Genomic DNA, 15,311 nt, shown 5'->3' with positions numbered 1-15,311 from the left:
ATAAGCAAGAAAAAAATGTTAATAATTCCATCAACAGTTTTTTCCATACATAAGAAGCATTCAAAAATACACTGCAGCTCCAATCCAACAAATCACATGAACTCTATATTTGAAGTATTTGCTGGACAACATCTTAAATTGACTTAATTTGAATTACTATTTAATTAACTGCATTAATAATTAAATTAATTGAATTGTCATTTATTAACAATTTTGCATAACATTTAGGAGCACATGACTGATGAAAATGATCATTGTTATTTAAACTCTGACTTCTTCATTGCATTGCCAAAGCATTACACAGGGATTTAATTTTGTAAATCCCCTTGACTAAAACCTGAATGGTACTTTGAAAATTGATAGTTTACAAATGCACTAAAAGGAAAATAAGAAAATAAAATTTAATGCTGGAAAATAAATTCCAGTTTAGGGTTAAGTTTCAGCCCCACTTGACTATTATTTTGATCTTGCTTAATGCAACAAAGCCTTGGCTGAAAATCCTGTTGCTAATGCTCATCTGATCTGTTAATCCAAACTAGGCAGATTAACATCATTTTGCAGAATCAGTGTGTGTACATATCCAGCCCTTGTCTGCTTGAAATAAAGAATTCAGTCAGTGTGTACCAGGCATAGAATATCTGCTGCAAAGCCTATAAGAAGCAAACTAAATAAAAATATTTGTTCCCAAAAATAGTCTAAATGAACCCAGAATCACTGTCTGTTCTTATTTATCTAAACCTATCCAATCCCACTCCATTCTCACCTTTAAATGTTGTGTTACAACTGAATTGTAGATTGTAAGATTTTTGGGCAGAGAATACATCTAGCTAGCAGTACAAATAATTAACAACCTACGCTGTCTGTGTTGGTAGCTGCCTCTCTGTAACTGCTTATAAAAATAGAATTGTTCTCACTGACTATGGAATATTTTGCAGAATGAAGTTTCACAATAAAGTAATAGTCAATAGACTTAGAGGGTCACTTTCACTTCTGGGCTGCACCCTACCTAAAATGAAAATTCAGGTTGAGGAAATTTTTATGGTTCTTTTCTGCTAGAACCAGGGTGGGAAATAATCTTTCCAAATCCAATGCAAAATGTGCTTTATTCCAGTTACACAAAATACATTCCTTCTACAATTATTAAAACTTGTTTGGAATGGAAGAGAAAATATATCCCTCTGAACAGATGGCACATAAATTACAGACAAACAGACTGGAAATCTGAAGGCTGTAATTCTGTCCTCAACACTTTTACAGATTCCTTTGACACTTGTGCTAATGACCTTCTCCAGCTCTTGCTATATATGGGATTTCTTCTCCCACTACACACTTGTGTATTTCAGGCCTTCTTACATTTTTCCATAGCATTTGTCACACAGGTGTCAAAAATGTATTTTTGAATGGGAGAGGAAGGAAAGAAATCCTTTCCCCATTGAAGTGAATGAGGCTTTGCCTTTGACTTCAGTGGTCCTCAGATTTCAGCTATGGAGTCTACTAATGGTGGCTACAAGACAGATAGCAGGAAGAAACCCATGAAACCCATATTGAAAATGTGAGTACTGTCTTAACATGATCCTGATAACTTCAGTAATGCTTCAGGATCTTCAGCTTGAAAGGAGAAACCATTTCACATACAGTTTCACTGATAGGAAGTTTTAAATTACCTCCCATTTCATAACCATTTCATTTGGTTCAGAAGCTTCGACTCGGATGTTTTCTGGGTTCTTGTCTGGAGCTATAACAGTAGAACGAATAAAATTAGTTTACGCCATCTGTCCTTTATTAATCCTGTCTTTTTTCCCCTCTCCCCCTATGCCCTACATCTTCACAAAACAACCAGATAGATGTGAAAAGCACCACACTAATTTTCTTACTTCAAATGATTTGGCTTTGTTGCAACTAACCAACATGTAAATAAAGAACCCATGATTAAACATAATAACTTGACACAACAGAGGGTTAGTGAACAAATATGTAGTTTATATGGTTTGATCTTGAGCAGCCTTCTTGGTTAGTTTTAGTCAATATCTCTAAGATGACTTTTTGGATTTCAGAGTACCAGATGTAGGGGGATTATGCTGAAGAGACATTTCCCCTGTTGGGAATGGAAAAACAGAAGGTGTATCATTAGTGTGTGACACAGAGCTGAAAAGCTGTGGAAGAAGCAGAGACAATATATGTAAAAAAACCCCAAAAAACAAAAAACCCTAAAGCAAAAATAAAGCTGGGGCAATGTAAATTACTATGCAATGCTGAACAGCTGGCCTCTGCAAGTACTTTCAGGAACCAGTCATTCTGTGTTACAATGAGAAATGTGTTGTGAATGGAGATTTGTGACAAGTTCAGAGCTGCTGGGAGACTCACCATAAATCTTGAGAAAGATCCTATCTAGCAACTGATTGTATGTAAAAGGGCTATATTGGGGCTTTAAGCAACAGAACCAACCGGAGCCCCTGGACCATCATACCTAACTTAGTATGCTGTCCTCCAGAGCTTCAGAGCGTGCAGGAGAGCACTGCTGCTATGCCACCCTTGGCATATGTGTGGCATATGCTCCCCTTTGCAGGGTATCAGCTCTTCTGGCTGGTGTGAGTCACAGCTCTGGCCTCTCTTTTCAGAGACTATTGAGTATAACTACATCTTCAGAGAGCCCCATTTGGCTTCAGTGGGACAAATCATGTCATAAGGTGTTATTCAGGTTTGCAAGAGTGTAAAAATTTGGTCCCAGATGACTTAAACTGGGCTGAAAGCAACCCTGTTGGATTTCAAACTCTCATGGAACAAATAGGATTAAATGTTATTCTAAAAAATATATAGCCAGGAAATGAGATGACAGTATGTACCAGTGGGAGGTGTTTCATAGCGTGCTGATGATGCGCTAGCCTTGCTTCTTCCAACATCATTAACGGATATAACACGGAACTGGGAATTCATATAAGGAGCCAACGATAAAACAACGGTTGTGTTGTTCCCTGGGATTCTTGTGAGTTCCTGCCACTTCCCAGGCTCCCAACGATTCACTTCAAATTCTACAATGGACTCTGGACGGGGAAAAATAAAAATGAGAGAGATAATACCAAAAGCATAACTGTGCATTAAAGCCCATATAAATATAATGGCAAGCACAGAAGAAAACAAATTTACAACAAAGGTGTTTAAAAAATAAAAACAATTAAGTATGTCTATGAACCTTGTCTGTTTATTCTAGTGGTAATGACACACTGTAACTCTAAAAAATATGGTACTAGAATCCTTCATACCATAAATGGGACTGTTGTGACTGTCTCCTGCTTTCCAGGATAATCTAACACTTCTGTTCTGTTTTTCTGAGAGAAGTAGCTCTTCTGGTGGGTCAGGAACATCTAAGAAATAAAGAAGAAATAGCAGAAAGGTGGTGAGTGGTATGTATTTAGGGTAAGATTTCAACAGTGCTGTGCATTGGCCCTAACTGCTCCAACTGAAGGCTATGGTAAAACTTCCACTGACTTCAGTGGCGACTTAGTTAGGCCAGCAACAATCACTTTTAAAAATCCCACCCTTATTATACAAACACAAAGTGAATCCTCTGATTTTATGAATGGCTATATTCATTTTTCAGGGAAATCTCACGTACTCTTATTGTAATAACTAATGCAATCAATTTATTTTTTCTTCATCAATATAAAGTCTATACAATAATTAATATATCTCAGTTTTGTTTTTAATAGAAAGCTGCATTTGCTTCACTTGGATTTACTGTGGTCCAAACCATAGTGATGGGGGAAGAAGAGTGAACTTCCCCAGATATTAAACCTATGCCCCTATAATGTTAGTGAGAGGAGAAAATGCATTATCCCTGGTGGATTCCCAGTTTAACCCTATACTGTGTGAGTAGAGAAGAAAGTTCATGACCCAGCTACTCAGTTCATCATCTATCTAGAGGCTAGGACAAAAGCCAATTGGATGCTCATATGCCGTGATGGTGAGTGTGATATAACAACCTGGCTAGATCTCTCATCTCGGTGCCACGAAGGTGACTTTTAATCTCTCAGCAGGGTCATTCCAACCCCAGCTACTACTCCATCATATGCACTGTCTGTGTCAGAGCCGATTTTCAGAGCTACATATGAGGTCTGACAATACAGGACTTTAGAAGCTGACTTGTAAAGCTTTAATACGGCATATACAGAGACGGATTAACCAGCAGGAGAGCAGGAAAACAGCATGGGAGGACAGACATGTTTGCAGAATGACCCTGTGTTTCTCAACAAGTTTATAAGAGGCACTAGAGACGATCTATGGTTTGGGATAACATATGTTTATGAAAATCCTGCAGATTCATCTGATGAAGTGAGCTGTAGCTCACGAAAGCTTATGCTCAAATAAATTTGTTAGTCTCTAAGGTGCCACAAGTCCTCCTTTTCTTTTTGCACATACAGACTAACACGGCTGCTACTCTGAAACATATTCTACAGTGAATGCCTTTAATACAGGCACATTCAGACTGACAGATGTTTATCTTCATCAGTTATTGAGACTTGTTTTGACAATTGTGCCATCCGTTTTACGAAATTGACATGGTCTGAGGAAAAAGAACAGTTTCTCATAACAATAGTATTCTGGGGCAGTATGTTTGTTGAAATAACATCTAAATAAAAAAAACACGAAAGAAATTTAAAAAATCATGTTAAAAATAAAATTATTTCCATTATGAACATACTCTTCAAACCTCAAAGTGGAAATGGTTCCATCTCCTGGAGTCACTTTAATCTAACGCAATGTGATTAAGGAGTAGGGCTTTGAGGCTTTGAGCAAGTCTTCATCCTCCTTGTGCCTCAATCAAGTCACCTGTATTATTGGCTAAAACTAGGATTGACACTGCATGTAAACTAAATTAAAGGTAAAGGCACAGGATTTTTTAAAAAGTGAGCTTGTGCCTTCTTACCTGGCTTATGATGTGTAAAAAATGCTAGAAAGATTCTTCACCTCTTCTCTCCTCCCCAGTTGTATTACACCTTTGAAATATCAGAAATACCCAGTATGGTCTCCCTAAGTTTTGCTAGTGGCCCACTTGTGGTCTCAGAGCATGTCTGTTGTGAGTTCTTAGATCTTATTTGGAGAGACAGCGATCCTCTATTTTAACAGAGATGTTCTCCAGTATGTCCATTAGTCACTGATGGGTGTTAACAAAACCAAACAGTTTTAAACAGACCAATTAAAAATTCCTTCCTGCTCAAATTTTGGTGTCTTGCTTTTAGCAAAATTAGTTCTCTAGTCACCATAGAGTTTTCAAGGACAGAAAAGGCTTGAATTTTTAGTTTGAAGAACACAGATTTTTTTAAACCCCCATCTGGTTTATACATTATAATAAAAACAAAAAAGGATCAAGACCATTTTTCCCCCCAAGCAGGTCAACTTTTAAAAGGGAATATAGCCTTTCATGGAATTTTCATAAGTAGTACAACAAATAGTAAACAAACATCTTGAATTACACAGTACTATAAATGTACAGTACTGTAAATAAAAGGCATGTCATGTTGTTAATTTACTTTTTATTGAAAACCAGCATTTATCATTAAAGCATGAAGTAAATACAAAACCCTGAAGGGTGAGTGATTTAAGTCCTGCTGCAGCCTCTGCCAAGAAAATAAATGGTGTGAATTAAAACAAAAACAAAAGCTTGCCCTTAAAACAGGGGTGGGCAACGTTTTGGCCCGAGGGCCACATCGGGGTTACAAAACTATATGGAGGGCCAGGTAGGGAAGGCTGTGTCTCCCCAAACAGCCTGGCCCCCACCCCATATCTGCCCCCTCCCACTTCCCGCTCCCTGACTGCCCCCTCAGAACCCCTGAGGCATCCAGGACACAGGCAGGAATGTCTGTGAGGGGAGGGCTCCTGCCTCATACTGAGAATGAGGGGCGATCAGCAGGTTATCTCAAGTGCTTATATACGAATGCACAAAGCCTTGGAAACAAGCAGGGAGAACTGGAGGTCCTGGTGATGTCAAGGAATTATGACGTGATTGGAATAACAGAGACTTGGTGGGATAACTCACATGACTGGAGCACTGTCATGGATGGTTATAAACTGTTCAGGAAGGACAGGCAGGGCAGAAAAGATGGGGGGGGGGGGTAGCACTGTATGTAAGGGAGCAGTACTTAGTGCTCAGAGCTCTGGTACGAAACTGCAGAAAAACCTGAGTGTCTCTGGATTAAGTTTAGAAGTGTGAGCAACAAGAGTGATGTAGTGGTCGGAGTCTGCTATAGACCACCGGACCAGGGGGATGAGGTGGATGAGGCTTTCTTCCGGCAGCTCGCAGAAGCTACTAGTTCGCACGCCCTGGTTCTCATGGGTGACTTTAATTTTCCTGATATCTGCTGGGAGAGCAATACAGCGGTGCATAGACAATCCAGGAAGTTTTTGGAAAGCGTAGGGGACAATTTCCTGGTGCAAGTGCTAAAGGAGCCAACTAGGGGGGGAGTTTTTCTTGACCTGCTGCTCACAAACCGGGAAGAATTAGTAGGGGAAGCAAAAGTGGATGGGAATCTGGGAGGCAGTGACCATGAGTTGGTTGAGTTCAGGATCCTGACGCAGGGAAGAAAGGTAAGCAGCAGGATACGGACCCTGGACTTCAGGAAAGCAGACTTCAACTCCCTCAGGGAACGGATGGGTAGGATCCCCTGGGGGACTAACATGAAGGGGAAAGGAGTCCAGGAGAGCTGGCTATATTTCAAGGAATCCCTGTTGAGGTTACAGGGACAAACCATCCCGATGTGTCGAAAGAATAGTAAATATGGCAGGCGACCAGCTTGGCTTAACGGTGAAATCCTAGCGGATCTTAAACATAAAAAAGAAGCTTACAAGAAGTGGAAGGTTGGACATATGACCAGGGATGAGTATAAAAATATTGCTCGGGCATGTAGGAATGAAATCAGGAGGGCCAAATCGCACCTGGAGCTGCAGCTAGCGAGAGATGTTAAGAGTAACAAGAAGGGTTTCTTCAGGTATGTTGGCAACAAGAAGAAAGCCAAGGAAAGTGTGGGCCCCTTAATGAATGAGGGAGGCAACCTAGTGACAGAGGATGTGGAAAAAGCTAATGTACTCAATGCTTTTTTTGCCTCTGTCTTCACGAACAAGGTCAGCTCCCAGACTGCTGCGCTGGGCATCACAACATGGGGAATAGATGGTCAGCCCTCTGTGGAGAAAGAGGTGGTTAGGGACTATTTAGAAAAGCTGGACGTGCACAAGTCCATGGGGCCGGACGAGTTGCATCCGAGAGTGCTAAAGGAATTGGCGGCTGTGATTGCAGAGCCATTGGCCATTATCTTTGAAAACTCGTGGCGAACCGGGGAAGTCCCGGATGACTGGAAAAAGGCTAATGTAGTGCCAATCTTTAAAAAAGGGAAGAAGGAGGATCCTGGGAACTATAGGCCAGTCAGCCTCACCTCAGTCCCCAGAAAAATCATGGAGCAGGTCCTCAAAGAATCAATCCTGAAGCACTTACATGAGAGGAAAGTGATCTGGAACAGTCAGGAATTCACCAAGGGAAGGTCATGCCTGACTAATCTAATCGCCTTCTATGATGAGATTACTGGTTCTGTGGATGAAGGGAAAGCAGTGGATGTATTGTTTCTTGACTTTAGCAAAGCTTTTGTCTCCCACAGTATTCTTGTCAGCAAGTTAAAGAAGTATGGGCTGGATGAATGCACTATAAGGTGGGTAGAAAGTTGGCTAGATTGTCGGGCTCAACGGGTAGTGATCAATGGCTCCAGTCTAGTTGGCAGTCGGTGTCAAGTGGAGTGCCCCAGGGGTCGGTCCTGGGGCCGGTTTTGTTCAATATCTTCATAAATGATCTGGAGGATGGTGTGGATTGCACTCTCAGCAAATTTGCGGATGATACTAAACTGGGAGAAGTGGTAGATATGCTGGAGGGCAGGGATAGGATACAGAGGGACCTAGACAAATTGGAGGATTGGGCCAAAAGAAATCTGATGAGGTTCAATAAGGATAAGTGCAGGGTCCTGCACTTAGGACGGAAGAACCCAATGCACAGCTACAGACTAGGGACCGAATGGCTAGGCAGCAGTTCTGCGGAAAAGGACCTAGGGGTTACAGTGGACGAGAAGCTGGATATGAGTCAGCAGTGTGCCCTTGTTGCCAAGAAGGCCAATGGCATTTTGGGATATATAAGTAGGGGCATAGCGAGCAGATCGAGGGACGTGATCGGCTCTATTCGACATTGGTGAGGCCTCATCTGGAGTACTGTGTCCAGTTTTGGGCCCCACACTACAAGAAGGATGTGGGTAAATTGGAAAGAGTCCAGCAAAGGGCAACAAAAATGATTAGGGGTCTGGAACACATGACTTATGAAGAGAGGCTGAGGGAACTGGGATTGTTTAGTCTGCAGAAGAGAAGAATGAAGGGGGATTTGATAGCTGCTTTCAACTACCTGAGATGTGGTTCCAGAGAGGATGGTTCTAGACTATTCTCAGTGGTAGAAGAGGACAGGACAAGGAGTAATGGTCTCAAGTTGCAGTGGGGGAGGTTTAGGTTGGATATTAGGAAAAACTTTTTCACTAGGAGGGTGGTGAAACACTGGAATGCGTTACCTAGGGAGGTGGTAGAATCTCCTTCCTTAAAAGTTTTTAAGGTCAGGCTTGACAAAGCCCTGGCTGGGATGATTTAATTGGGGATTGGTCCTGCTTTGAGCAGGGGGTTGGACTAGATGACCTCCTGAGGTCTCTTCCAACCCTGATATTCTATGATTCTATGATCCAACCCCCCCGCTCCTTGTCCCCTGACTGCCCCCTCCCGGGACCCATGCCCCTAACCACCCCCTATCCAACCCCAGCCATGCTCCCTGTCCCCTGACCTCCCCCAGGGACCCCCTGCTTCCTGCCCCCTTACCATGCTGGAGCCAGCCATGCTGCCTGGCAGGAGCAGTGGGCCAGAGCTCTGGCAGAGCAGAGCGCTGAGGCTGTGAGGGAGGGGGAACAACAGGGGAAGGGCCATGGGCTAGCCTCCCCGGCCGGGAGCTCACAGGCTGGGCAGGACAGTCCCGTGGGCCAGATGTGGCCCGCGAGCTGTAGTTTGCCCACCTCTGCTTTAAAATAACATTCCTGTTAATATCCAATTCCCTTGGATAGGTACTTAGGCTCTGATTCTGCAATGGATTGCATGTAGGTGCATCAATTCACCCACCCTTGACTTCAATAGGGCTTCACGTGGGCAGAGCTGCAGGCAGTCCATAGCAGTGTCAGGAGAAAAGGAGGCTTCTCCAGTGGTTATGGTGCCAGCTTGGGACTTGGGAGAGCTGGGTTGCAAGTCTCAGTTCTGCCATTAGCTTCCTGTGTGACGTCAGGTAAATCGCTTAGTCTCCCTGTGCCTTAGGTCCAGTCTACACTAAAATGTTAGGTCAACCTAGCTATGTCACTAAGGGATGTGAAAAACTCACATAATTGACCTAGCTACCACCTCTCAGGGAGGTGGACTACCTACACTGATGTGGGAGAACCACTCCCATTGGCATAAGTCGTGCTGCAGTAGCATTTCAAGTGTAGACAAGCTCTAATTAGTTTCCTTTCTGTAAAATGGGGGTGTAACTGCACCTGTTCTGTGTGGTGCTCTGTCCCCGTCTCGTGATGGCAGTGTCACATATAGAGATTGATGAGCCCGAAGCTGTCAGATGCAAGGATTGAACCTGGGACCTCAGGATTTTAAAGCATGAGCCTCAAATGCTTGAACTAAAAGACTCTGTTAGCCGTAGCAAATACAACAATAGCCCTTAGTAATTGACTAGTACATAGATAGTAGTACATCCCTACCTCACAGGGGATTTTGTGAGGACAACTACATTAAAGATTGTAAGGCACTCAGTTACTATGATAGTGGGGGACATATAAGTACTTTAGCTTCAGGACTTTAGATAACAAAATAAAACTGCCTCACTATTTTTGCAGGAAAGATATTCCCAATCATAATTGAAGGGGTGCATAGGGTGTATTCAAATAGCAAGGTAGACTTATGTATATAGCTAAGTCAAAACTGATAAGTTCTCATGGGCGGCCCCTGTAATACCATATTCTGAAACCAAGATAGTCCAAGCAGCTAGGCTGCACGCCAGAGATCTCTGTGGAAGCTGGGATGGAGGAATCCTCCCCCGTGAGGTTGCAAAGTGACAGCATAACTTTTCCACCAATGCAACTACAGCTTCCAGCCTTCAACAGCTCCTACAGCTGGTGTGATTGCCTCTTGCACAAAAGAAAATGATGAATGGCGCTCAACAAGGACATTATTACATGTGTTGTTGTATCAGAATATTGTGCTCTGGGGCCCAGTTTTCACAGATGTTGGAAAGCATAATCCTAACTGAAATTAATAGATGATGCAGGTGCTCTGCATCTCTGAAAACCAGGCCACTGATGTTGTATAAATTGAACTGAGTGTGTAGAAAAACTGGTCTGAATTACAACATTGTTTAACTTTTTGGATGTAGCGTGCAAACCAGGGGGAAAAAAATTACTTACCAAGGACAATTAATTGGGATTCGGCTGTGACACTGTCCAGAGATGTACTAGCCACACAGGTGTAAACGCCTTGATCCTCTAATGTCACACTTGATATAAACAACGTATCCATTTCAGTAATTATCCTTCAGGACAAAAAAGAAATTACATAAGCATGAGAGAGAGAGAATTGGAAGAGAAGCATATTACTGATACACATTTTTTTCCTGACGTTCATGCACGCCTTTGATAACAGACACATTTGGAATAATACAGTGGTGGTGTATGTCTGTTATTTAAAATTGTGTCTTAGCTGCAGATATATTACACATTGTACTTTAGAATATTACTTTTGTAGCAATTTAGAGCTCAGAGTTAGATCCTCAGCTGGTGTAAATGGCATGGCTTCATTGTCTTGAATGGAACTATGCTGATTTACCTCTCAATGAGGATCTGGCCCTCCGTCTTTATGCATGTGCTCAGTCATATTATGTGGTGGAGCGTGGGGGGCTGTACCTCTTCCGTGACTAAAAAATAAAGGAATTGTCCATTCTGGACACTTCATAAGATTAGGGGCCCAATCCTAGTCATATCAAATTCAACAGCAAAACTATACAGAGAGCAAAATTCAGCCCTCATTTCATTTATTCCTATGCTTAGGACACAACCACTCAGAAACACACTGCTTTTAACGTATACTATTTAAACTCATGTTTCTAGCTCTCGCTAAGTATCTAGCACCCCAGTGTTGAACAACTGGGGTGAAATGCTGGCTCCGCTGACCTCAATGATAAAACTCCCAGTGGCTGCAGGGGAGCCAGTATTTCACACTTGGATGAAGGGTAGGCAGCCAAGTTTGATACTTCATTGTGTAGGGTGCCTGCCAAATGAGACATACTGCACCACTGGATAGCAAGTATATATGAACCTACCTGCAAAGCTTGGTTCAAAAAATAAAATAAAATCAAAGCTTTAAAATATTTGAAAGAGCACGAGTGCATTCACGAAAAGATATGCACTGCATGAACAGCTATGATATGCACAGACTTGGCTTAAAGCTATAAAAAATATCCTATCCATAGGGAACAAAATTAACCATGCTACACATAACACAGTATTGTTTCAGAGTCAAAACAAGGAGAGGTTTTTTCTCAAGATTACCTGCCATCTTCTGTGCTGTTGATTTGCAACTCATCTCCATCTTTCCTCCAGGATAATTTAAAACTTTGTTTCAAGTGTGAGTCATATTCAGACTGACATTTCAATAAAACTGAATGTGATTTCAACACTTGTGGGTTTTCAGGAGTAACAACAAGTTTTGTAGCATCTGGTTGATCACAGAAAGATATTCTGATTAGCAATATACAGGTGATTGTCCTACATTTTCACCAAGAAATTCAAATGCAGAAAATAATCATAAGAGCAATATACTGTAGTTTTTCTACACACTAGTCAAATTAAGGAGGAATATTTTGATTTGAGGTTGGGCTAACATTTAGTGTACTATAAAAGCATTTTCCTTTGAGTTCAATTCATATCAAAGAGGATCATACAGCCAATCAGGAGTTTATAGGAAAATATCACAGGTGAACATCCTAGCTAATGGTCTGTTACAGTATATGACAAAATAAATGAGATAGAAAAACTTGACTACGATTTTTATGCCCAATCCTATTTCAAATAGATGTTGGCAATGACCCAGAGAAAATTACAAACGAATTAAAGTCAAGTAGGGAAAAAATATCACAATCAAGTTAGTTATTTTAAAATCAATCTGAATGAAGAAACAGAAGACTAAGTAATGGAAAGCAATTGGCTACATTGCCATACAGTGAAAAGTAGCTTTGTGAACATTTCATTGCGTGTTCCCATATTTATAGTCTCTCATTAATTTCTAAACAATTGTGTCCAGCTGACAAGTAAAAAGAAAGGGAAGAAAACAAAACAAAACAAAACCTAACTACAAAACCTGCAAAATCATCTTTCGCTCAGTCAAACTGCAGTCTTTCCTATTCATGCATCATTAATAGTTCTTCAGGCTACACTAAACCCTCTGTAACATGTGCAGCCCATTGACTTTAGATTATGTTCTCAACTGTACCTGTCCAACACTATCCTCCATTTCAAGACACACACACAACCCCCCGCCCCCAAACCTGTGTTAAAATGGAGTTAAAGCTGAGAGTACATATCAGTAATTTAAAGGTAACACACATTACAGGAATGCTATAATTATCCCAAAAGCCAAACATTACAAATCCAGCATATCCACTGAGTCTCAGGGCTGATGAGAGGAAGCAAACCCTCCCCTCGACAGTGCTCAGGCCAATATAGGAATATGGAAAAAAACTCCTTCCCAGTCTCAAAAAGGCTACTAGTATAATGCCCACAGCAAGTGCCCCAAACCCAGATCCTGCTGTAACCTGAGAGAGTGGAGGGGGTTATCATTCATGTTGTTGAAACTTGGCAGGTGCCCAGTGAAGGTACTCATGCACTAGGGGATCCAATCCCCTGACAAATTGGAATTGGTGGTAGAGTTTGGAGAAGACAACCCCTAAAGAAGTGGGAAATGGGGTGGGAGGTTCCTAATGTCTGGTACAACAAGGGCCCAATACCCATGCCCTCAACAATCAAAAGAGGGGAATGGCAGTGGGGTTGCAGCAATGCTGCTGGGACCAGGTTAATGGTGTGGAAGGGGATGGGATGACGGCCATGCTCCACACGGTGGTATGGATTACAGAAGGAAGTCTGATCTGCACTGGACAAGTTATTGCCAGATAGTTCCCAGATGTGTTAGTTAATAAAGCTATGACCTAGTTAAGCCGCATTCCTTGTGCCTTGTCATTCTTTTTGCAGAGCCCAGGACAATGCGAGGGTCATCCATTCATGGGGGAAGTACCATGCACAAAATATGCAAGAGTGCATACCTTGTCTTGATTCTTGGACATTCCTTTCATTAAACCTTGTATAGTTGTCCCTTGCATCATCCATACATGATGCTGCTTCTTTTGCTGGACTGGGTCCTTCTGAATCAAGTATTGCTTATAAACCATGTGATATTTTTTGATGCAATTGCAAGAAGCAGAATATACCTCTGTTTTGGAATACATTTTCTCGAAAGCTTTAACATGTTTCAAAGATGTGTCTATTCATAAAATGAGAAGTTACCTCTGATACCCAGATTGGCAGTGATTGCACTTTTTCCAACCAAATTTGTCACCCAACAAGTGTACGACCCAGAATCTTCTTTCTTTGTCTCTCTGATCTCCAAAGTGCCATTTTCATATACAGTGTACCGCAGACCTTCAAGTGGCATTGTGCTGTCATCCCTCATCCTAACAGTATAATAATGGTTACCAATTATTTTCAAGTCTTGGAACCAGGCTTTCACACCAGGAGAAATTTAGGTTTAGCGATTATTGCAAAGGAATAAGATGAAGATTTCTGGATTCTGTTCCCAGCTACGCCACGGAGTGGCTGAATATCTCTGAGCAAGTCACTTTAGCCACACCATGTCTCAGTTTACCAGCCTATTGGATATTATAATACCTTCCTCAAACAGATGTTGTGGGGTTTTCTAATTTTGTACAGCATCATGCCTTGAGATCCTTGGATAAAAAGCTTGTTTAAGTCCACCATACTGATATTATCTTATTCATTATTAAATTTAACTCAAACACGATGAGTGAAAAGTTTCAATGCGTTTGTACAGCTAAATAACATGTTCAATATAAAACCTGCGATTTAAAACAAGCAGCAGGCAAACAGTTATCAATGGCTTACCAAGTAATGACAGCAGGAGGTGAAGCAAAAACTTGACAGTGCAAGAAAGCATTGAAACCAACAACTGTGGCATAGTCTTCACTGTCTGAGGTTAGCACTAATGGAGCAATATCTGCAAAACAGAATGTAAATCAGTTATGTTATGCTTCGGAGTTAGAATCAAACATGTTATTTCTCAGATCCTCTTTCCAGCGCCCTCCCTGCCACTAGCCCCACCACAAGTACAAGTAACTGGGCTGGTGCAAGAGGGAACTGCACAATGAGGAATCCGCCCAACTCTGGACCTTCCAGCTGTCCTACCACTGCTCAGTGCAACTGCAGCTCAGATGCTTTGACAGCTACTGCCACCAGCTCATAAGGGTCGATGGCTGGTGTATCTACTTAATGAGCAATTCATTGTCATACTCTCTCTCTTTGTACCGTGCTCCTTCTCTGTAGCTAGTCCCTGGCTTCCCTCTCAAGCACCACTCTGCAAACACAACAGGAGGATGGTTCTATGACATGCAGGGGCTGTAGGGCCTAGGACATGCTCCAGAAATCTTGGTCTGGATGCGGAAACTACATTGGTTCTGCTACCAATGGGGATCGCTCCCACTAAGTCAATTCCCAGCATCATGATTGTTTCTTAAATGAACAAATTGATAATAAAAATTGAAGTTCCAGATTAATGATCTGTGTAATAATATAATTGTACAGTTAAGGGCACAATCCCGGTTCCACACCATAGGTCTCAATTCAACTATCAGTTATTGTTTTATTTAATAGAAGTCTTTGAGCGAGGCACAGTTCTTAAACTAGAGTGTACACGAGTCATTCTGTGCTTCCACTAAATGTATAATATCGTGCATGTGACACAAGGCTCTTTGAATCAGATTACACAATAAATTGCATCTCTTCATATTTTGGACCAATGCAAAGTTACAATGAACTTGTTAGAATCCTGAGGTTAACAATGAAAGCCATAGAACAACAGCCAGCTTTGCTAAAACATTAACAACTGTGGGCCTGATCGTACAAACTTTTACTCCCACGATTTATCCTCAT

General features: G+C 41.7%; 1 protein-coding gene across 13 annotated transcripts in view; it reads right to left on the bottom strand.

The window, feature by feature from the left end:
• Positions 1–15,311, bottom strand: part of CHL1 (cell adhesion molecule L1 like) — a 195,929-nt gene that overhangs the window by 33,341 nt on the left and 147,277 nt on the right. For all 13 annotated transcript variants that reach the window (XR_012669187.1, XM_048857096.2, XM_048857094.2 and 10 more), the window contains 7 exons: positions 14,268–14,379; positions 13,653–13,819; positions 11,646–11,811; positions 10,506–10,630; positions 3,261–3,362; positions 2,844–3,041; positions 1,665–1,735 (listed from right to left, as the gene is read on the bottom strand). Coding sequence is in view for 12 of the 13 variants with exons in the window: in XM_048857096.2 (XP_048713053.2) it covers positions 1,665–1,735; positions 2,844–3,041; positions 3,261–3,362; positions 10,506–10,630; positions 11,646–11,811; positions 13,653–13,819; positions 14,268–14,379 (941 nt within the window). In the remaining variant the exon portion in view is untranslated. The remainder of the gene's footprint in view (positions 1–1,664; positions 1,736–2,843; positions 3,042–3,260; positions 3,363–10,505; positions 10,631–11,645; positions 11,812–13,652; positions 13,820–14,267; positions 14,380–15,311) is intronic.

This window comes from Caretta caretta, chromosome 7, assembly GCF_965140235.1.
Source record: "Caretta caretta isolate rCarCar2 chromosome 7, rCarCar1.hap1, whole genome shotgun sequence".
Taxonomy (NCBI): domain Eukaryota; kingdom Metazoa; phylum Chordata; order Testudines; family Cheloniidae; genus Caretta; species Caretta caretta.
The sequence above is the reverse complement of the archived record's forward strand: the minus strand, read 5'-3'. Positions and strand labels throughout refer to the sequence as shown.